At 43.0% G+C, this 25,031-nt stretch overlaps 1 protein-coding gene across 4 annotated transcripts in view; it reads left to right on the top strand.

Moving 5' to 3' along the window:
* Positions 1-25,031, top strand: part of arhgef39 (Rho guanine nucleotide exchange factor (GEF) 39) — a 76,534-nt gene that overhangs the window by 28,337 nt on the left and 23,166 nt on the right. For all 4 annotated transcript variants that reach the window (XM_041976884.1, XM_041976883.1, XM_041976882.1 and 1 more), the window contains exons 5-6: positions 197-315; positions 18,142-18,212. In XM_041976884.1, the coding sequence (XP_041832818.1) occupies positions 197-315; positions 18,142-18,212 (190 nt within the window). The remainder of the gene's footprint in view (positions 1-196; positions 316-18,141; positions 18,213-25,031) is intronic.

Here is a 25,031-nt window from a genome sequence, read left to right as displayed (position 1 = left end):
GCCTGGGTGCTGAGCGGTGCTGTATGTTGTATAAATAAATTTACCTGTCATTACTTCATCGTTACCTAACGTTACTTCCTCTGGAAATACAAACAGTTTCTTCAATGGTGTCACGTGGTGCAAAGCTGGCCCATGAACTGTGTTAGTATGCATCACATTATGTCTTATTTTCCTTTTTCATTTCTTTTTCTTTTAGATCCAGATGAAGAAAAACAAGGCCTTCAGACGATTCAAGAAACTACAAGAAGCTCGACCAGAGTTCAACAACCAGAAGCTCGAGGACTTACTTCAAATGCCCGTTCTGAGAATTAACCAGTAAGTTATCCGCGTGCTGTTTTAATAAAAACATTAAATTTACCTTTTCATCTTTTCTGACTGTAAACTTAAACCTGAGTTATTGGCCAGTTTCAAATCCAAACCACTTTTCTGGACAGTGAAGCAAATCTCTTCTTAAAGGAAATGGTTTCCAGAGAAATATGGCGTCAGACGGGTTAATGTTCATTTCCTCCTCTCAGACTTTTCTCCCACCTTGAAAACCTGTTAGAAACTAAAAATGAGCCTGTTTGTATCATGGTTATGATCCTTCTGGAACACGAGGAAGATTTTGTTGTAGGTTTTCCCACTACATGCATTCACGCTGGTGCCGTTTGGTCCGGTTAAACCAGCCCTGGTCCACTTGCACACATAGTCTGGCTCATTTGGAGCAGTGGGACTGTTCATTGGTGTGGACCAAAGAAGTGGACTTTGGTTCGGGGGAAAAGCAGGGGTCTCCTGGTTGGGTTCTCTTCCAGTGTGGAAACAAGCGCTGCATCCAGCGAAGCAAGGACAGGATGTGGAGTAAATCAGCATGGTGGATATCTGGCTGCCCCTCCTGCTGCTCACACAGGACAGATTTGGTGAAAACCGGATCGGATTTAAATATCGAAGTAAAACCAGGAACCAGACTGGATTTAAATATCGAAGTAAAACCAGGAACCAGACTGGATTTAAATATCGAAGTAAAACCAGGAACCAGACTGGATTTAAATATCGAAGTAAAACCAGGAACCAGACTGGATTTAAATATCGAAGTAAAACCAGGAACCAGACTGCAGGGATTCAATGTTTACTGGTGGTGAGCGAGATGTTTTCCATCCTGGCCAATCAATGAGCTGGATTTTCTTCTTCATTTTCTTGGTTGTTTTGGGGAATATCGCCCCCGTGTGAGCAGTTGTTATAACTCTGTGACATGGTTATGGTGGTTTGGTTCACTTCAGCAAAGTTCAGAGTAGAAGCAAACCAAACTGAAGAAAGGTGGATCTCCTGTCCTGGTGTGGATGTGTCCTTTAGGCCCAGTGAAGCTGATCACTTTGCCATTTCTTCTATTTCTTACATTTGTAGTGTTAAGCTCCTTTGACGGAGGTGTAGTATGACACGATTATAACGGACATCTTCATGTATTTATATGAAATGGAAAAAGTCACACCAATAACACATACAACTGATGTTTTAATATTAACACAGATCAGCCATATCATAGTCCAACTCTGAATATTACTCTTCCTGTAACTGATGCCAATGTTTTCTTTTTTTTCTTCAATTATTAACGCAGACAAATCAAACAACAGGCGCCATAAACAACAACAAATTATGATTCGCCATCATGTACAGCTGTAGTTAAATGTGTCAGTGCACCAGTTTGCATTGTGGCTGTTGGCATTTTATCATTGTCCTCTGTGCCACTCGCCTCCCCTCCTCCTCCACCTGCATCCTCCACCTCACCTGTGTCCCGCTGCTGTCCACCTCACCTTGGGCTGCTCCTACCTGTCAAACATTCAGTCCAGATTTGAAGATGTAGTTTTTCTACTTTCAGGAACTGGTCTAATGTGGTCTAGGTTCCCATGAATTCAGTGGAATTGCTGTTTACACATCTGGTAAATCTAAGTGTTGTTTATTTACATGTGTTGACACTTTAGAGGTGTTCAACCTGCGGCTCCAGAGCAGAAGGTGGCTCTCTGGACCTTCCACAGTGGCTCTTAATACACAGCTAAAAATGCTAAAGAACTAACTAAAGTTTTTAAATATGGATATAATAACAAATGCTGGTGTTTTAACAATTTCACATATTTTTTCATGGAATAATTGTGTTGGATTTCCACAACATAATGACACTAAAACCTACCAGTAATATTTTTTTCATCTATTTTTTTTGTCATTAGGTTGGAGACAGTTTTTTTTTTTTTTTTACATAATTTTCCACAAATGTCTACATTGCATAGAAGAAAGTGTGTATTTTTAGTCTGTAAGTAAATTTCCTATGTTAAATATTTCTCAAAAATTATAAGGTGTCTTTTTAAAGCTCTAACATTTGGAGCTCTAAAGGAGTTTTATTTAGCTGAGTTGAGGGAAAAATGGCTGTGTGAAGGTTGCATACCCCTCCTTTAGTGAAATTCTTTCTCACATTAGCTGTGTTGTCGGCTGGAAACTGACCAGTCAGAGGATCAGACACGTCAGCCTCCGGAGGCTCAAACCTCCAGCAGCTGAGCGAGCGAGGACCGTTCAGCTGAGCAGGGACAGAACTGGTCCACATCTCACGAGGGTGATTCTCTGCTTGCAAATACTGTTATTATTATTCCCTCACAGTGCAGAAATGCCTCTGCATGATGTGTTCATTCACTAATTCACTCGCTCGTATCACGCTTGGTGTTTAACATGGGTGCGGTTGGTTTGTGGAACTAAATAAATGCCATAGCCTCTGCGTGCTGTGTTCACGTGCAGAGCAGATGTCTGACAGCAGAGTAGTGACCGCTGCTGTGCTTCTGGAGTCGGCAGTGCTGGGTGGGTCCAGCGTGGTCTTCATGGCTTGGCTTCATTAGGGCTGGGCAATATATCAAGATTTTCAAATATATCGAGACTTTATCAGACGCACTATAGAAGGAGGAAATATTGTTTATTTCGAGATGGCTTGTTTTGAGTTAAAAGCATCTTTTGTTTTGCATTTTGCACAGCTGTATTTTTGTTTTGGTCATTGAAAAGTATTTTTCAAAGTAACATAAAACACAGGAAATGGACGACAACACAACCAAAACATGCCCTCGTAGCATGTAATTTAAAGTCTGGAAAACATTTAGTCTTTGTAAGAAGGAAGGAATACTGTACAAAGAAGAGAGATGGTATTCCTCAGTGCGACATTGTGCAGGACACCACACGCCATGATTATTCTTGGGATGGTACAGCAGTCTGCCCCCGATGCATCCAAACACCCCCACCGGTTTCTGAGGAGGCCGATGGCTCGCTCCACAGCAGCACGAACATGGACCGAACATTAGCTCACCTCCTCTGAGCTCTGCTTGTTTCCAAACGGAGTAATTAGTAATTACAGTAATTACAATTATTACTACATACCTTGTCACAACTAATGTACCAGTAAGTGCCACTGCTATATAATTTGAAGATGTACATATGAAGATATTGTACTTCTGAACATGTTTATGGACTGTATGGCTTCATCCAGGAACACGTCTATGGTACTGCAGGCCTCTGTGTTTATGACGGTCTGCAGGTCTGATGTGAACGGTTAAATGCACGAGATGAATGCGGCTTAAAGTCACCATCTCACCAGCTGTGCTGCCAGTTTCCCCGTCTCCAGAGTGTTCCCACTCAAGGTTGACAGTTTGCGTACAGGGAAAAATAAATAAATAAAACATACAGCTGTCCATTTAATTAACTGCTAATCTGTCAATTAAATGAATTTATAAAGATTTCCTGTTTATTAAACACATTTCACATGAAAGCTGCTCAGTGGAGTGTATCTGATCCGTTTTTACCACACATATGAACTCTGCTGGCTACTGAAGCACCCACGCCTCCGTGCCTGACACCGGCGCTTGTCTCTTAATTATAAAACCCAATACTTCATGATCACACATATATTTCCTTCATCCTTTTTTTCCTACTGATGCGTTCAAGCGCCTCAATGACCTGCCGTGAGAAAGCCTGCATATCATCTGCATATTACAAAGACATTAATTAGTTCATTCTTGCAGCAGAGCATGCTTCTGTCTGCGAATATGCTTCACATGATGTTATTTTCTCATTATCTTTTCTTTGCTGCTTATAACTGAGACAGGCGGCTAAATGAGTTTCATTTACATTATATGAGATGTGCCATAATAATGCTCATTAGAGTTTTCCCTTTTTGTCACGCAGTTGCCGTAATTAGATTTTCTTCCTCACTGCATAATAAGAACAAGGCAGCCAACACTAATCATGCCTGTAATATATTTGTTATTACAAGATGAGACACCACGTGTCCGTTAAATGAAGAAGATTAAAGCAAATAATGTTTGTTGTTTCCAATGAATTATCAGCTACAAGAACAATAATTTCAGCAGCCTTACATCCACAACCTGCTGCTGTAAAAACTACACACTTTATATTATTATTATTATTGATATTATTATTTTTATTGTACTGTTCTGATACTTCTGTGACTGTTTTTTATTCTGCTGTTCATGGATAAAATGAAAGATATTAGCTATCCGTTGGCCCAGATTACTGCAGTAAGGATGGAAACTGATTAGATTTTATTAATATCAGTGCCATTATCGATTCTGGCTATCATTATGGTTCTTTATCGATTCCCTTATCCGTTCCTGACCCAATTTATTTTAAGAAGAAACAAGAATCTACAACACAGATTTATGTTGTCAGAAATGGTGTATTTAATATCTGAAGAGTAAATTCTGAGTTTAGGGTCTTTGTCAACTCCACACAAACAATGTAAAGAAAATTAATCAGATCAATAACATCTTCAAATTGATCTGGATGCCAAAACTATCGATCTGCTCTGAAAAGGGTAAAAAATGCATCACTGCAGATGATCGCAGTAAAATAAACCCCGACGTCTGGAAGCTTTTTACACAACAACGAGCAGGACTGTCATTTTGACTCTTTTCAAATTTGCATTTTCAATAACTTTGTCAAATAAAATCGTAAAGGCTCTGGTCCCTGACTTTTCCTGAAACTGTGTGAATCAATAATAAAACAAGTTTTAATGTTTACTATGAAGAGAGGAAATCTGATCGTTTCTTACTAATTTGTCTACTGGTGGTCATTTTCACCGCTGCTCTACTTTTAGAATCCCGTCATTCTGGATCAGACCATGTGGATTTATTCTGTAAAGCAGGGCTCGGCAACCTTTGGCACTCGTGCAACCGCTGGCATCCCGGGACATGAACGCTGGCACGCTGGCACCTCTCAGTGTCAAGACGGCCATCGCTTTATGTGTGGATGCCTGGTTTCTTGGGTTTGAGTGACAGCTCCCTTGGGTTGGGCATCGAGCACCAATTGGAACCGGGACTTACTTTCCAAATCTCCTGGAATAGTTCAGATTTTTAAATTTCAATTTCTAATTTCAATACGCGGTCCACCAACCGGAAGACGAAGCTGCCGAATGCCAACAAAGAAGAATCCGCCGGAAATGTTTGCGTTACCGCCCAGTGATTGGCATGAATGGCAGCCCATCATCACAGACTTTTTCAGGATGCAAAGAAGACACGCACGCATCAACCACACACACGCATCAACCACACGCACGCATCAACCACCAACCACACACACGCATCAACCACATGCACGCATCAACCACACGCACGCATCAACCACCAACCACACACACGCATCAACCACATGCACGCATCAACCACACGCACGCATCAACCATACGCACGCATTAACCACAAACACGCATCAACCACACGCACGCATTAACCACACACACATCAACCACCAACCACACGCACGCATTAACCACAAACACGCATCAACCACACGCACGCATTAACCACACACACATCAACCACCAACCACACGCACGCATTAACCACACACACATCAACCACCAACCACACGCACGCATCAACCACAAACACGCATCAACCACACGCACGCATTAACCACACACACATCAACCACCAACCACACGCACGCATCAACCACAAACACGCATCAACCACACGCACGCATTAACCACACACACATCAACCACCAACCACACGCACGCATTAACCACACGCACACATCAACCACACGCACGTATCAACCACACGCACGCTGCTGTTGTGCACGTGGAAAGAAGGCACTGATATTTATAATGTAATGCCAGTCTACACTGTTTACTATGAAGCTAAAACAAGTCGCAGCCAGAGCGGATCAAACCTGCTGCCGGTGCCGAAGTTTATTTTCCAGCTTTGTACCGCAGCCACTTCTAGACTTCGTAGATTAAAACAAAAGTTCCCCTCTGCTCTCTGTATTGCGCATGGCCCGATGTGCACAGAAAAAGCATGGTGCAATAATTGATAAGTCTGATTCCAGTGCTTTGGAAAATTTAGAACCAGTTCCTGAGTGGAACCGGGTTTTGATTCCCATCCCTACTCTGCAGAGGTCTGTATGATAAGACAGCATGCCACAGATCTTATTAAAAACTAAGTTTTTAGTAGTATTTACTTTTTGCTACTAATAATAATTAGCTAATACCTCTTCACGAGGCTCCTCCTACTCTTCACTTCAAAAGGTCCAAAGTAGTCAACCCCCGCCCGAGTAAATGGAGGCTCATCTGGGACAATTCTATCATTGGGCAAGTCTGCCATCTGTTGGTTCACTGGCAGAGCACTTAGACGTTGACATACAACACATTTGGACAGCACCTTCCTTATAGCTGTACTGACCCTGACCATCCAGTACCTTTCCCTCAGCTTAGACAGCATGTGGTTACGACCAGCATGTCCCACCTCTTGATGTACATGTCCAAGCAAAAGTTCTGAGATATGCTGGTCCTTTGCCAGTATTATAGGATGTTCTGTCTAAACAGGCATTGATGATCTGCTGAGCCTACCACCAATTCTCAGGATTTCATCTTGCAACTGTGGGCAGAGCTTGCGAAGATGACTGGATTTCATAATGAGCTGTCCTTTCTCCAGGCTGGCTAGTTCCTCAGGAAATCTCTTTCTTTGACAGAACGTGATGATGGCAACCTCAGCCCTGTCCAGTTCTTCCACTGAAATACTCCTAAACACAGCAGTCCTCTTGATGTTGCTTAGCGCCTCTTCCACAAAAGATTTCGGTTGTTCTTTGCTGACCTCAGACTGTGAAAAGGTCAGTTGTAATATTCTCCTCCTTCTTATACTGGACAGGAGCAGATCCTTGATCCTTAAAACCCATGCAACCGATTTCTTAAGGTGTGTCCATAAGGAAAAGTATTCAATCAGGCAAGTCAAAGGATCTTCTGCTGCAACTGTTTCTACCTCAGGGTCATCAGGTGAAAGTTGACCGATATCATCTGGGTCAGCAGGCCACTCACTCATGGACTGTAGAAGATACCAAGATGCCCAATAGCATCCTTCATGAAGGTGTCTACTTTCACCCCTCTTGAGGCTATATCCGCTGGATTTCTAGCAGTGTCCACATATCTCCATTGTGCCAAAGATGAAACCTTTAGAATCTGTGAGACATGGTTTGCCACGAAGACCTTAAACCGCGAAGTCTCATTCCTGATGTATTTGAGTACAGAAACACTGTCTGTCCAAAACACAGAGTTCAGAAGTTCCATTTGCAGCACCTTCCTGCAGAGCAGATCAACTCGGCTGGCCATGGTTGCGGCAATGAGTTCATTCTGGGGATGGTTAGAGATTTGAGAGGAGCCGGAACCTGGGTGGGGGTGTGTTTGTATATAGGTGGGTGTGTGTGTGTGTGTGTGTCTGTAGGTATGCGGGTGTGTGGGTGGGTGTAGAGGGATGTGTGTGCTGTATGTGTGTGTGGGTGTGTATGAAGGTCTAGGTGTGTGCGTGTATGTGTGTGTGAGTGGTGTGCGGGTGTGTGTGTGGAGGTCTATGTGGGATGTGTGTGTGGGTGTGTGTGAAGGTGTGTATATATGAGTGTGTGCACGTGGAGGTCGAGGTGTGTGTGGAGGAGTGAAGGAGTGGGTGGAGGCGTGAGTATGTATGGAGGTGCTTGTGTGTATATGCAGGTATGTATGTGAGTGCGTGTGTAGTGGTGTATGTGTATGGAGGGGTATGAGAGTGTGTGTGTATGTGGGCACCGGTGTGTGTGTTTATAGGTATGTGTGTGAAGTGTGTGTGTGGAGGTATGTGCACGTATTGAGGTGTTGGTGTATAGAGGTGTGTGAGAGGGTGTGTGAGTGGCTGGGGTAAAAAAAAAAAAGTGTGTGTGCGTTTGCAGGGGGTTAGGACGTGTCCTCTGGGGGGCGCCCTGGCCGGGTGTTGGGGGCGTGGGCCTGGGGTTCCCTTCCTTTGCCTCGCCCCCCTCCCACTCAGAAAGAGGAAAGTGGCCCCTTGGGCTGGTGGCTGGCCCCTGGGGGGGTTCGTGGCGTGCCTGGGTTGGGGTGCCTGCTCCGGGCCTGTGACGCCCTTCGGGGCCGGCGGGGGACGGGGGCGCCCTAAGCCACTGGCGGGTCGTCTTCCAGGGGAGAGGCTTACTCCCCTCTGGACCTACATCTCCTGACCCCTCCCCTCCCCCACTCTTCACTACATACACAGGTAGGGCTGTGGGAGGTGTGCTTGTTGCGCTGGGCGGGGCAGGGGGGTCATCATAGTGGCCCTGTTGCTTCGCCGAGCGGCAGCATGCCTCCCAGCTTTTAATTCCACTTAGTCACTGAGCACAAATAACATTCCCTGCGCTCCTGGGCCCGGGCCCTCTGCCCCGTCTGTCCCGGGCGGCCGGTGCCCGGGGGGGTCGGGGACTGCTGGCCTCGGCCCGCCGGGGCCGGTGCCCTGGGTCCGCGGGGCGGCTCCTGCTGGGGTCTCCTGCTGCTGCCTTCCTGGGCGGGCGAGTGGTCGTCTCTGTGGACCGGTCGGGATCTGTTGCCTGCGGGGGGGCTGGTGGCCTGGGTCTCGGGACCGCTGGCCTGACTCTGGCCTCTGTTCAAGTGAGGTGGCATCTGCATGATCACTCTGCATGGTCACTCCTTCCTGAACGTCTCCACACAGTCTTTGCGTCGCCGTGTGGCCGAGTTCTCCAACACATCCACACAGGTTTCTCTGCGCGTGTTCTTGAATACAGCAGTTTCACTTATATCTATTATCATATTTTTTTTTCTTTTTTTAATTATTTCTGTTCTTATTATTATTATTACTCTTACTCTTATTATTATTATTGTTACTATTATCAACTAGTTGTGTAATGACCTACTGGCTAGGATGATCGTAGCTATATATGTTGTAAGTAGTATGGATTACATGGTCTTCTGTATGATGTTTCAAGTCCCCACCCGCACTCCCCACACCCTTTCTGTCCCTCTCTCTCCCCTCCCTCTTCTCTCTACTTTCTTTTCTCTCTCTCTGTCCCCTCCGGTCGAATCCAGCATTAAGAGTCTGATTTAATAAAGTTTTTCATCAAGAGGGACTTTATACATGTAGTATAAATCCCTGCTTGATAGAGTAAAATTGCCCAGCACCAGACAGCAGCCAGACAATCATTCTGTTTGCAACAATGCTGGACAAGACAGGTTAAAAAAAAAATAAATAAAAAAATAAAAATAAAAAAAAAAGAGATTTGAGAGGAGCAACACGAGCCTTTCCCATTACAAATGCACAGTGTAGCTTTGAGCAGGTGTTTTTAGACAGCAAATAGGTCACTGTTCCATACCCATCTTCACTGGCATCACAGAAATGATGCAACTGGGCTCTTGTGACTTCTCCAAATCCTGCAGGTTTCAGGCCTCTACTGACTTCAAGCCTGTCCAGCATATGAAGCTGCTGCAGCCATTTTAGCCATCTTTTGGAGAAGGGCTTTGGTACAATGTCATCCCATCCAATTTCACTCCTGCATAAATCTCTTAGGATTTTCTTGGCAGTTAAAACAACAGGGCTCAGCATTCCTAGGGGATCATACATGGAACTTCTGATGAGTGGTCTGTCTTTGAGTGCCATCTTGAGCTTAAAGGAATCTGATTTTATGCACCACTCCACACCCAGTACTCGCTCTATGACTGGTGACTCCAGCTCCATGTTCAACCCCTCCATGCCTTTTGCTCTGCAACTGTCCGGGATGACTTTCAGCACGCCAGGCCTGTTGCTCATCCACTTTGTTAAAGTGAATCCTCCTTTAGAGCACAGAGAGACCAGTTCCTGATACAGTGAGATGGCTTCCTCCTTAGTAGCTACTGACACAAGACAATCGTCTACATAAAAACAGTGCAATAATTTGTTCACAGTTTCCCCATTGTAGAGATGTCCAAAGTCCTCTGCACACTTTCTGAGGGAGAAGTTGGCACAACTAGGTGATGATGTTGCCCCAAACAGATGTACTTGCATCCTATATTCAGATGGTGGCTGTTCCATATTACCTTTTGGCCACCAGAGGAACCTCAGCAGGTCTGTGTCATCATGCGGGACCAAAACTTGATGGAACATGGACTCAATATCACCCATGATTACAACAGGCTCCTTCCTGAATCGTGTAACCACTCCTATTAAAGAACTAGTAAGATCAGGTCCCTGTAGAAGCTGGGCATTCAAAGAGGTACCTTGATAACTAGCTCCACAGTCAAACACAACCCTGAGTTTTCCTTTGGTGGGATGGTAAACACCATGGTGTGGTATTTACCAAACTTTACCATCACTACGATCCAGCTCTTCTTCAGGCACCTTCTCTGCATAACCTTTAGCCAAAAGTTCATTCATGAATATTTTATATTCTGAATAAAATGGTGCATCCTTTTGAAACCTCCTTTTAAGAAGGCTTAAGCGTTGTTGGACAACCTTCTTGTTATTTGGCATGATGACACGGGCATTCCGTGAAGGTAATGCAATCTGGAAATGACCGTCCACGTGTTTGGCAGAATTTGGGACCAATTCCAGAATCCTCTGATCCTCTCTTGACATTCCAGGCTGCTCATCAAATTTGTTTTCAGGAAAGTCATTTTTGAACTGTTGCTGGCAAAGTTCTTCCAGGTTTAAAACAGAAACTCGGTTGACTGTTACATGTGGCTGCTCCTCATTAACAGTCTTTCCACAGTCTCCTGCAAGGGGTCCATTGACTGTCCAGCCCAGCCTTGTCCTAACGGCATATGGTCCACCATCAACACTGCACACCACTTCTAGTGGCTCCAGGGCCTTGGGAATATTAGTTCCTATCAGGAGTTCTATTCCTGCATTGATTTGAGGCAAGTCTATGTGTTTTAGATGTGGTCATTTCTTAATACCCTCTTCTAATGTAATATTTCCTGTATGTACAGGCATGGACTCCTGTATGTACACCTTTGGCAGCTCCAGAAATTCATCTCCTTCAAGTGCTGCAACCTCCAGTCCTAGAACTTGATTGCTGCTCACAACCCTTTCCTGTCCCATGGTTCTAAGGAGAACATATCCATTCTTTCCGACAAGGTGTAGTTTGTGCATCAGCCCTTCAGTGCAAAAAACTGCTGTGCTCCCCTGGTCCAAGAAAGCATATGTTGTTATAATTTTGCTTCCTTTCTTTGACTTTACTTGGACTGGCACAATAGGCAGTTTACATTCCTGGTCTCCAGCCCCTGTAAGACCACTTGACATCAACATGTTGTCCACATGTGGCTGTGTATTCCTAGCAGTTTGTTCCAAGGGTACACATTATTTGTGGAGGATGGTGGGATGTTTCTGGCCACACTTGGAACAGGAAATCCTTTTGCGACAATCTTTACTGATGTGTCCTATACACAAACAGCCAAAACAGATGCCATTTTCCTTTAAGAAGGTTATCTTCTTCTCGTTTGCCATTTTTCCCAGCTGTGCACATACATCCAGCAGGTGTCCTCCTCCACAACAAATACACATTCTTCTTCCAACTTGATTGGTTTCGTTGTCCCTTTTCATAGACTGAAGTTTGTTTTCCACAGGTTGCACAGTGGTGGTCCCTTTATTTCCTGGTCTAATTTGGGATTTAGGTTTGTTCATTCCTTTAGTTTGTGGTGAAGGTGGAGAATCTTGTATATTACCAAATACAGGATCTGTCAGTATTCTTATTTGTTTTTCAATAAATTCAGCAATATCTGTAAATTTGGCTCGTCGTCTGTGTCTTTCCTGCAGTTCACAGACGTGGCTCCTCCGTCGGTCTCTGAATTTATATGGGAGTTTTTTAATGATGTTCAGCATGTTGGAGGGCATGTCCAAATCATGCAGATACTGCACATCCTCCATAGCATTACAACACCCTCTAAGGAAGAGACTGTAGTTCTGAAGAGCCTTTACATCCTCTGTTTTTATCAGAGGCCATGAGAGGGCTTTGTCCATATAAGCAGCTGCGACCTTCTGTTTTATTACCGTAATGCTCCTTCAACAGGAATTTAGCTTTGAGATCTGGGTTGATGTGTTGACAGCTTCTCACCAATTCCTTTGCATGGCCTTTAGTATGTTGTTTGAAAAAATATAAACGATCACAGTTATTGGTTGTGTTGCACTCAGCTCCATTCTCAAATGCCTTAATAAATGAGTGATACTGAAGTGCCATCCAAATCCATCAAAAATAGGAATTTCTCTCTTTGGGAGGACAGAGAGACATTGCTGTTGGATTAAGAGAGCTGTTATTTCATTTTGTTTTCTCATTACTACAACAACATCATTTTGTGGTTCCAAATCATTTGCATGAGATGTACGCTGACTATATTGATCGGGTGGGTTTGGAGAAAATGTTGAATATTGTTGGGGGTGATCACTTGGAGAAAGTTTAGTCTTTGCAGCTACATGCTTGCTTTTCTGCTTTGCTCCAAGCTGCATTTCAGCATTAGCTGCGGTATTTTCCTTTACAGGAAGGAGAGGGATAAATTCATTAGCATCAGCGTTTGTTTCTTTTCTAGGTATGAATTCATTCTATCTGAAACTTTTGAGGATCCTTTCCTGCTTATTGTGCTTTGAGTTTTGAGAACGTTGAGTGTTGCCATTTTTTTTGCTATTTTATTGTTCAATTCCTTTCTTTTACGCAGCTGCTCTTCCTCTGCTTCAAGTGCATGTTTTTCATCCAGTAATTTCTGCTTCATTGTTAAAGCTGCCAACTCAGCTTCAGCCATCAAACGCACAGAAGAAGTTGAAGATCTTGATGAAGAGGTGTTATGGCTTCCAACATTTGAAACACTGTCACTTGGCTTAATATCGTCCTCCTTTTCCATAACGGCGTTTGATGAGATATTTGTTTTCATTTCATTTCCTTCAATTAAATCCACTTGCTTTGGTGAAACAGCTGGGTTTTTTCCCTCTCATTTATCCATTTTATTGTGTCCTTTAGAAATGTATTGCTGTATATCATGATACTTGAAAACCATTCCTTTTGTTTTATGATTTCTTCCTCCGGTATCAGAGGCAGCAGATCATTGCGTAAATAAGAAGCCTTCTCACACAAGGCCTTTAAATCCCCTGTACTGTGTACTGTTTTATTTCTGGAAGCTTTTCATTTTGTTTCATGAGTTCTTTCATTTTTGGTATCAGTCCTTTATTTTGTTGTTTTTTGTTGACTAAAGATGCAGTGACTTCCACAGTCACTAGTGAGGCTAAAGGATGGGTTCTGTCTATTTGTGTGATGCGCTGTCCATGTCCACAGAGAAAACGCTCTTTAACCTGATGCGTTGCTTTCTTTATTGACCGTCTTTCATGTTTGCAGGATGCAGCAATAAACTTGTCTAACTTAACATGTGATCGTAAATATAGACTCAGCGTGTTAGCGTACAAGTTTAACAAATAAGTTCAGCGGTCAACAAAAATGACGGCTACCCAGCCCTCCTCTCTCTGGCAAAACCACCCGTGACTGACTGACAACTCCTTCTTAACAGTTCATCCCATCACCTACCGCATCCACGTGACCCCACGCTGTAAATCACCATGACAACCAAAATAAAACAATTACTCCAAACATATTTTATGGCTCCTACATGTATATTTCAGGGTGAAATCATTTTAAAAGAGGGACTCATTTAAATTTTTGGAGCAGTTTTTGCAAGCGTGGCATAGTGTGGCCTAAGGATCAAATTTGTCAGGATTTTAAAGGATGAACGGAGGGATACTGGAACAGTGGAGATAAAGAAACTGGACCATAAATCTGGAATTAAATACGCTGTCTTCTACAGACCATCAAACACTGACCAGTAAAAGACCTCATCCATCGTCGTGATGCTGGAACAGAGAAACTATCCATCATCCGTAAAGTTTAAATGAACCGTTCACGTTGCTGCGAGTCCAACCAGAGCCAGACAGAATTATAACAGGAGAAGGTTTAATGTCAGAGTTACATTAGTTAAACACCAGCTTCATTTGACCAGTTACTGAACGTTTCCCTTCGCTTTGTGCTATTGGTTCTCCTGCAGGAGGTGAAACATTGTGGATGGATTTCCTGTTTCATGTCCGGCTTTACAGGCTGAGACGTCCATCGCCATCACACCTGCCTCACCTTTCGTCCCCCCAGGAGGATTTAATCCGTTAGTATGGAGGGAAAATCTCTGATGTACTTTCTCACGAAACCATGGAAGGAAAACAAAGCGATGCAAGCGATTCCTGGTCGGATCACACGGTTCACACATGATCCCACTGGACAAGGATCTTTAGGATTGATTAATCATGGCGTTTACTGTGATTAATTGTAAAATAGATCATCTCCACCTGCTTTCTAGAACATGACGATGAGTTCACTGGACTCCAACGGCCTCCACAGCCACCAGATCTCAGTCCAGTAGAGCAGCTTTGGGATGTGGTGGAACGGGAGATTCTCATCATGGATGCAGCCGACAAACCTGCAGCAGCTGTGTGATGCTGTCATGTTGATATGGAGAAAACCTCTGAGGAAGGTTTCCACCACCTGCTTCATCTATCACACCAGGATTAAAAAGAGGGTTCAACCCGGTGCTAGAAGGTGGACCTGATAAAGAGGGGGGTGGGTGGAGATGTTCATACAATGATTGTGAGAACTTCCAGAGTTATTGATGCTGTTCTTGTTTTTACTTCTTTCTTAACAAAAATAAAACTCGTTTGTAGAAAATCAGATGAATGAAAGACATCATGTTCATCAACCGTTTCCATCTTTCAGAGATGCTGAGTAGTTTATCTCTCAAAAGAAAGACAACTAGAAATGCAGTATGCGTTGTTATTTTTCCTATTATCCAAAGTCATGATGTACCTCTGCTATTACTGTGCAACATGTCTCACCCCTTTCATGTCAAACAGCCCAGAAAGATGCTGTGCAGTCTGCAGCATCACTAATGGCCTCCTTCTGTGGCACCACACTGTCTGTAAAACAGACTCCAGCTACAGGCAGAGACAGTGGAAATCAATGTCAGCTGTCAATGCACTTCAAGGTCGCATTATCCCGGTAAAAAGGATTAAGATTTTGGGGGAGCTGGTGCCCTTCACAACTGTTCGTTCAGATAGACGGGTAAAGGGAAAATGGGAGAAAATGGAAGTTATTATTCAAGTTATTGACATGTATTTACTGTAGTTTTAACCACAACCATCACTTTCCACTTGGTTTTGGTGGCTGCCAGAGAAGTGATTATTTCCAACTAATGTTTTAACAAGGAAAACACAGTCAGTGACATACAACCCTGTTTACAGAAAAGCTGGAGAAAAAGAAAAGACTTATCTCACCCATCACATCACACATTATTTCAGTGGAAATAGGGTGAAGAACTCTGTGAAGCACCTCTCTGTGTCCATTCAATGATTCCCAGATCTCATCAAGCCATATTTTATTTCCAGTAGAAGATAAACAACATCTCAGAGGATGAAACGGAGACGTTTCACCATGTGATGAAAATATGAGCTGCTAGTGAATCTGATGCAGCAACACGTCTGGAAAAAGTTGGAACAGGAGAAACAAAAGGCTGGAAAAGTACCTGGTACAAACCAGAAACACCTGGAGGAGCATTTGACAACTAATCGGGTTAACTTATGAGATAATGAACTGATTATTACATCTAAAGTGATCATCTGATGTAAAACAAGCAGCCAATGATGTATTTTATCAGCAGGTGTTTACTTTGGGTGATGCTGCTGTAGGACTTTTATCACTGTTACACAAACACACACACTTTAATGATAAAAGGAAAAAACTGTTTTAATTCAGATCATCAGTTTTATCAGAGTTTCTTCATCAACGTCGGCTGTTTAACTTCAGTCGTCACATCTGCTGCTTTTAGGACAGAAATTATCACCATGGATACGGTTGGTGAGATGATGATATAAGAATTCTGAATTATGATCTAGAACATGGTAGAGATGATGCAGAACATCATATAGAAGTACATTACATGCTGCATTTACTGACCCTTGGATATCTGACGTTTACCCAAGAGAAGGTCAGTTAATACTAAATATTTGTAGCATCGGCTCTTTCTGTTGATACAATACAGTAAAAACAGGCAAATTCCAGGTATAGTCGCGAATGGTGATTAACCATGATTAATTTATAAGCTGTGATTAATCATGATCACTTTGAAAGATGTGATTAATCTGATTAAAATTTTTAATCATTTATAGCCCTAGTTAATCTATAACAAAGGAATCATTCACAAAATAAATAAGTATCCAAAATGTCCTAATACTAAATAACTAAACTCAAACTCTTAAAACAAAATAACAGTCAACACGAAGTGTCCTATGACAGGAGTAAAATGCCCACAATGGCACGTAATAATTAATAAAGGAAAAAAAATAACACAGATCTGTATCTCTCAAGCGACAACCTCCAGCAGTAAAATGTGGAGCCTATGTGGAAGTGCCAAAAGTTGCAGTTCACCTCTCATCCACTAGGGGCTGGCCTAAAAAACAGAGCAAATCCCCGTAGACTCCCATGTTAAAAAAAACAACTTCACAGCAGAAGCAAACATGTTTAAAGCCTGGTACAAAAATATATTTTAGGATTAATACGTTACGTTTACCTTCATGTCAACTGTGAGGGGGTTGAATTTTTTTCTAACTCATCCATTTGAATGTTATTTAATCTTGAAATTCGGAATAATTAGGGGTGTGTCCTTTTGATTGACAGGTATCCAATATCTGCGGCAAGAAGGGAGAGTGCAGAACAGCCGTGGTTTTTGGCCAGCTAATAGCGTACCTTAGCTTTAGCCCACCTACCTCTGTTAGCTGGTTAGCTACCGTTAGCTCCGGGTTAGCCCGGTTAGCTCTTAGCTACAGGCAGCTCAGAGTTTGATGGGTGTCAATCATCCACCCCCACCTCTACAGTCCCCCTCTCAGCTCCACCTCTTTGCCCATTTTTGGATTTTCTGGGAATGAACATGTGTGACGCTTCCAAGTTGGCGATGGTGGGAACCGCCCAATGAGCTTCAATTCAGCTCTTCAGAAACCTACGAGTGACGTCATGGAGGCTTCGTCCATCTTTTATATACAGTCTATGGTATCTTTAGAGCCAACAAAGCTCCATGACAGCAAAACCGAGTCGTCAGTGGCAAGCTGAGCTGTAATCGTGCTCAACTCTTGCCCACAGTTGCAAACTGTGTTTCAGTCTGACACAGCTGTCTAGAATGAAGGTGATCAGGAGCTTATATAGCAAGGAGTCTTCATGACTGGCCAGTCACAGAGGAGACAGAGCTGCCGGCAACTAATCTTGTAGAAGGAGGGCGGAACCACAGGCACAGGATCAGCGGCCAATCACCTGCAAGCACTGGCACAGGTCATTTACATACAGGCCGACAGGCCCAGGGCTGTCACAGTGTTATCTTGACATGTCTTATCTCTAGCTCTGTCCATTTTCTCTCTTTCTCCAATAATATCTTCTTGGGTTTCTTTGATGAATCAGGCACTGTGACATTCTCAGCGGCCAGTGTGTTGATATCCAGTTGCTGGCATGTGATGTGGTGCCATAAAGCGTAACTCAACATGTAGTTCCTCAGCCTTGGGATGCTGCAGGGCAGCAACAGATCCAGGAATTAACATCATAAATGTCAGTGTGCCATCAAACGAGTCAGAAACACAGTTTTAAGGCCAGAAAGTGCTACTCTAAAAGGAAAATAAATTACGTAAACAACCAGTATTATCTGTTAGACAAATGTCTTTAAACAACTTCATCAGTTCAGAATTTCATCAGGCCATCCCGAGTATAGATTTCAGTCACATGTATGTTGTTTTTCGTGTTGACAGCGACACTTTTTTTTTACTTTGTGTGTCTTTGCAGGTACAAGCATTTCCTGCAGGATCTGACAAGCAACACAAGTCCAGATGACCCAGAGTTTCAGCAGCTCTCCAGTAGGTGTTGCTATGGAGATTTTCAGCCCGTTTGCGACTAGTCATAAACATGTTTGCTCAACTCATGTTGGATTTTGTTCTCTGAATGATGAGCACTGAGAAATAAGTAAAGCACAATTCAAACTTTTAAGGCTCATCCTTCCAGAGCTGGGTGAGACTGATACCAGACGCTGTTTGGGCCTCGTTATCTTCATTTGGGGAACAAAAAAGAGAGCTCTCTCTTACTTTTATTCCTCATTTCTTGTAATTGTCAAGGCAGCAATTGACTAGTGAGGAAATAAAAGGAAGAGAAAACTTAATCTGCATCTAAGTTCCAGTTTGATGTGGGTTCTGACATAATTAATATGGAGCGCATCAGAGGATATTAAGCAGGAGTTATATTAATAAATAAAATCTTCAACATCAGCACGGTTCTTGATAATGACTAATTTCAGTTGTCAAATAAACAGAAAATGGACTCAAGTGCGAATGCACACAAGGAATTATTTATATGTATCAATTAAAATCTCATTGCTGGTTGCTGCCTCTGCTTACAAATGAATTCTGAGTCTGAGATGAAGGTACATATCTTACTGTGGCCTGCTTTCCCTTCCTCTCATTAGAGATCCTTTTTTAAACTTGGCTGGGTTTGTATGTATTTGTATATGTAAAGCTAAATTTCCTGTAGTCAGCCTGGTTGTATTGTACGGGGAATTATTTGAAAAAGAAATCCAGACAAATCACACTGTATCTGATTAAGCAAACTCTCCGAGAGTCACAAGAGGCTTTGTTGTTGTTTTCTCTTGTTCTGCTTTGTGTCGGTTTGCTTTCCCTTTTCTTTTTCTTGTTTTTCCCTCAAGCATTCCTTTTCCCCCCTCGCTGTGCATCCAGGCTGGGTTTAATTGTTGTAATTGCGGTACTTCAGGAGTTTTTATCAGCCCTCTTCAGCGTGACACTGAAGCGACTGTGTTAGGATTTAGAGGCTAACCGTGCTCGTCCCCGGTCAGACACCATCTAAGCAGAATAAATGGAAGAAAGAGCTGTGAGAAGAAGATGTATTCAGAATGTTTAACGGGCTGGATGTACTATTGAAGCCTCCGTCAGCTTCGAACGCACCCTGAAAATACTGTAATTAGTTGTTTTTCTAAAGGAAGCAAAGGAAAATATTTCACATCCTTCTACTAGAGGGGACGTTTTACAGGGCCGCTTCTCGCAGTTAAAGTTTAATTTTTGTGAAGTAAGCTGGTTAGACTGGTTATTGCGTTGTAGACAAGTCACCCCTTGTTTCACTGAAATAAGAATCTGTTTCACTGACTTGTTTGAGGTATTGTTTACAGTATTTATTGTGGCTGAGGCAGTTATTGCATCTGTTGGACTGGAAGTAAGCTAAAGTTAAATGATTGTTTACTTGGAAATACTTTACAAATTTGCTTTCTGTTGAGGTCCTAGTTCTACTGATCCAATCATGCTCATTCGGATTAATATTTAATTCCAAGATGAGTCAGTTATGCTGCATGTATGAAAACAAATTTTTCAAAATTCAGGTAGTAATTGCTGCCTGTTACATCAGCCGTACGCCAACATTTACATTGTGGTTTGCATTGCAGTGTTTGTTTTACCAAATAAAGTTTTTTTTTGTTTGTTTTTTTTAGGAAAGAAAGAAAACGACAGCAAAAAAAAACAAAACAAAAAAAGAAAACGTGCATTGCTAAAAGGGAAGATATAGCAGGTCCAAACGTAAGTCAGTAAGCCAGTCATAAATATGCACAGGCAGCAGAAATCACTTCTTGTTTCTGGGACACCAGACAGTTCTGTGCATGCCAAAATGATTTATTCTGTTCAAACATGTGAGGCATGTGGACAAGTCATAATTTTCAGGGTTCTGCAGGACAGAAATTTGTACACACCAGGAAGCAACAATGCTAACATGTAGCATAGCAACATGGTGGTGAGAAACTCAGCGAATACTCTACCAAGCATCGGCATCCAGACCAAACACAGTTCAACCCCCAACCAGTTATATGAGAATGTAAGAAACCATGAGAGCTCATCTGTCCACTTTAGAGCTTCTGCTAATTTCTCCACTTAAAGCAAACCACACAAGCAAGGAGTCACATGAAAGCAGAGACTGCTGATTATAAAGATGCCTGTCTCATTACTATGGGACAAAAAACCTGGGAGCTTCGTTTGGGGTATTGTAAATGCACAGACTTTGATTCCAATCAGAGAAGCGGACAAGGTCCACCTATAAATGTGGGTCTTGGCCCGCTTCAAGAACCAAACACCAAATACAGGAGGCAGACTACAATTTCCGTCAAAAACATTTTTCACATCCCACATCCCATCACATGCCAAGATAGCCTTTTATCAGAACAAGATCCGCAATGCTCCCAACACACGACATGTTCATGGTGTTTAACTCTCTTCTATCTCCACCACCTGCTCAGCCTCCCACTGTGCTGACTGCAGAAATGTTTGCTTCCTACTTCACTGAAAAGGTCGCTACCATCAGTAACCAATTCACTGAGCCTGACCAACTCAGCCTTACCAAACCAGCTACTGGTGCCTCACTCTGCTCCTTCTGCTCTCTAAATGAGGACCAAGTCTCTAAACTTCTAGTCAGGTCAAAACCCACGACCTGTCCTCTTGATCCTGTTCCTACCGACATTCTGCAGAGCATTTTACCTACTATCAAAACTGCAGTAACCCATATTATTAACTCCTCTCTTAAATCCGGTGTCTTTCCTTCAGCCTTCAAGCAAGCTCAGGTTACCCGCTGCTGAAGAAACCCACACTCAACCCAGCCCAGGTTAAAAACTACCGGCCGGTCTCAGTGCTTCCATTCATGTCTAAACTACTAGCCGTCTTCAGTCAGGTCTCACAGTTCCTCCAAGACAACAACCTGTTAGATCCATATCAGTCTGGCTATAGGCAAGGCCGCTCTACTGAAACTGCTCTCCTGTCAGTTACTGATTCCCTACGGGTTGCCAGATCCGCTGGTCAATCCTCAGTCCTTATACTGCTGGACCTGTCTGCTGTCTTTGACATGGTCAACCATCACATCCTCTTTCCACACTCTCGAAGCTTGACATCTCAGGATCTGTCCTCTTGTGGTTTATGTCCTACCTCACAGGGAGATCATTCAAAGTATCTTGGCAGGGGGCGTGTCCAGATCACATGGGCTGACAACAGGGGTGCCTCAGGGCTCGGTGCTTGGCCCTCTTCTCTTTTCACTGTACACCTCCTCACTCAGTGCATCATTAACTCTCATGGTTTCTCATACCTCTGCTATGCAGATGACACTCAGCTTTTCCTTTCTTTCCCACCTGAGGACACAACCGTCTCAATGCGAATACCACCTTCAGCTAAATCAGTTCAAGACCGAGCTCATTGTCTTTCCAGCCAATCCTTCCTTACCGCCACAGATAAGTGTGCAGCTTGACTCTATCACACTTGTGCCTACGTCTTCTACCAGGAATCTTGGTGTCACGGTAGACAACCAGCTGACCTTTAAGGACCATGTTACCTCGGTTGCCTGGACTTGCTGATTTGCTCTTTACAACATCAGGAGGATGTTTGAGGATTGGTTTGATTCAGCGAGCATTGCCAACACCTCTCAAGTTAGACTGAAGAGTCGTGACTAAATAATCCACCAGCTCCCAGAGACACAGAGATACGAAATGTTATATACAAACGTAACGTTTTTTCTTGAGAGATGCTACTCTGTATTACCACAGACAACACTTCACATGTCACACTGGCTGCTGCCTCTCTCTCTCTCTCTCTCTCTCTCTCTCTCTCTCTCTCTTTCTCTCTTTCTCTAGACAGATAGATAGATAGATAGAAATTGACATTATTAAAGTGAATTATGAGTTATCGTGTTAAATAATCAAGATCTTAATTTTAATCAAAATAATTGTGGTTATCATTTTTGCCATGATCGAGCAGACTTACGATCTACCGAACTCTGTCCAATGTGCAGAGTCCTTATCTACTTTTAAGAGCAAAGCTAAAGACTCAGCTGTTTAAGGAGCATTTCTGCACTCAGCTTAACTCTTCTACTCAGAAAAGATTTGTCCACCCCTTTGGCTCAACTCAGCACTGAATAAGCTGCGTGCACTTACACCCAAGATGATGTGTGTGATGAAATCGTGATCTTGTATTTAAACAAAGGACAGTTGTTGGGAGAGGAAGGGAAGAACGAACGAAGCACTGCCTCTAGCACTACTCACAGCAGTCTGACTACCACTTAATAATGACGTCCCATCCTGTTTGATTTCTGCTTGTGTTCTTACTCTCAGATGTAAGTCGCTTTGGAGAAAAGTGTCTGCTAAATGAATGTAGAACTGTAGATGAATTAGGCATCTGTCTTCTGGTTTTCACTGAATGTGGCTTTCTTGTAGGAGGAGATAACATTCACTGTGTTCCAGGTGAAGTTTCTCGGACGCAGAAACACATTCTTGACTCTGACACTTCTGTAGAGCCAAGATTATACATACAGCCCTTATAGTCGTGAAGGTAGACTCCATTTCTTTGGGCGGTGTAATTTCAGACAGGAGGTAGAAACAATAGCTGTTGTAAATAAGAGGCTATGGTTGCTGAGAATGTGTTTTGATCCCCTGCTGGTCATTGTGAAGGTTCCTCCTGCTGCTGCAGAAGCAACTTTGACCAGTCTGGAAAAATCCTGATGACAAGTTGAATGTGGCTGAAATCCGATGGAGGTTTTCTTTGTTATTGTAAAAGTCACATCTTTGCTCTGCTCGGTAAACAGAAACTCCAGCTGCTGCTGTTTCTAATGGTCAGTGAAGGCATCGCGCAGGTCATGTTTAATCCTCCCGGTGTTGGAAACACATTGTCATTGCAAACTGAAATCTGAGCTCTTCCTTACTGAACCTCTCTCAACATTAAAGCTAAGTACCAGCAATGATGGGAGACAAACCAGAACAGAGTCTGAACCAGTTTCATGATTAGCCCCGTCAGCTGGCCCTGAGCTGGGACGGGTTGGATGTGGAGGTAAACACTGCAGAGAATATTAGCTATGCTTGTTGAGGGTTGAAGGATTTTTTGCATAGCATTACAGACTGAAAGCTCAGCTGATTTGAAAGCAGCATGTGTGTTTTGGGCTACAAGGGCCCCTGTGGTGGAGACCAGCATCCTCTAATTAACATGATTATGGTTGGACGCCCCTACTCAAACATTCAGCCGACTACTTCACTCAGCAGAGCATCCCACCTAATCAGGACCCTCAGAATATTTTCATTTTCATGGAGACGTAAACTTTTTTGCAGGAGCTCACTGATTAAATTAGGCAAAATCAGGCTGAGTGAGAAAAAACAGCTACATCACGACCTCTTCAGGGATGTGTGTCAGTGTGTAGTTGCACCATTTAGTGGGACTGAGAGGCTTTAACACTAGTTTTTATGGTTTGTTTTTTCTTTTTTTACTGCTTTTATTTCCTTAAAACCAGAGGTGGACAAGTGAGTAGTGCTGTTGTCAAGCGATACTTACAGGCTGATTAACCCTAGTTTCCCCCCTCCACATGTAGAAGTGTGCTACATTTCTATATTCCCTTATGAAAATATTCGTATTTAAGTGCCTTAATTTACTTATTGGGTGCTAAATATTCGACCCGAAGGCCAAAACCAGCACACCAGAGGGTCCAATCTGGCCCGCAGGATGAATTTGGTTAATATGAAAATAACATAGACGATATTAACTGTAATGTAAACTCCACAGTTCAGAGCGACTGTGAATTGGGTGCGAGGATCTTTACTCATGCTCCCCGCCCTGGTTTTAGTCCTGGAGGAGTACAAGTCCTGAATATAAGGGTGGTGCACTATAGTTAGGTCCACACCTGCTTGGTGGCAGCATTGAACCACAGAGGGGTTTGCTGCTGAGGCCACCTTCAGTATGGAGCTGATGTTCTTCTCCCACTTTAGAGCCTGAGAGATGATCATGTCCTGGAATCTGAAGCTCTCTCTGGTGGACAAGGTGCTGCAGAGGACTGGGAGGAGAGGCAGGGGGATGTCTCCTAAAGTCCAAGTCCCGGTTTGGTTTGGTAAATCCTGATCGGTGGTGTATTTCCACAGCCAACTGTACTTTTACACAGCAGGCCGTGTATCAGCCGGATAGCGATATATGCATCAGCTACATAATAGTGTGACATCATAGTGCCCTCCTCACAGAAACAAGGGAGGAGAATAGTGGACTTCCATCAGTATGTCTTCTGTCTTTCCTTCCTCTAACTTGTCCTGTCCAGCATGGAAGCGAAGGTAATACCATCCAGAGTAATTCCATAGCTAGACAGAGTCTTCCTGAGGTATTCAGGTTCAAAAGAGAACATGTCTGTCTGAGTTTAGGAGAGAATTCAGTCATCCAGGTCTTGGTGTCTTTAAGACATTTTTGTAATCTGATAAAATGATTGGTTCACCAGGTGTCACGGAGAAGTAGAGCTCAGTCTAATAATATTACCCAAAGAAAGCATGTGCAGCGTAAAAAGTATTGGTCCAAGTACAGAACCCTGAGGAACTCCAGGACATGGTGTGTGAGGAAGACTCATCATTTACATTAACTGGAATCTGTCAGATAAATGCTGTGATCCACCAAGTCAAGCAGCACCAACACTATAAATGAGAAATACTTCATTTATCTCCTGAGGGAAATTTCATTTTACTGGTTGAAGCTGGTCGAACTGGTTGAAGGAATCATAAAACTACAACATAAATAAACTGATGTGGTTACATAAATAAATTTCTGATGATTATGTGAAGATTGATTTCATGATTTCAGTATAAGCCAGTGTTAAGCTACTGTATATGAGTAACGTTAAATCCAGCAGTA

The sequence above is a fragment of the Melanotaenia boesemani genome, chromosome 23, assembly GCF_017639745.1.
Source record: "Melanotaenia boesemani isolate fMelBoe1 chromosome 23, fMelBoe1.pri, whole genome shotgun sequence".
In the NCBI taxonomy this organism is placed as follows: Eukaryota; Metazoa; Chordata; class Actinopteri; order Atheriniformes; family Melanotaeniidae; genus Melanotaenia; species Melanotaenia boesemani.
Note: the sequence above shows the minus strand (reverse complement) of the source record. Positions and strands in the feature narration are given on the sequence as shown.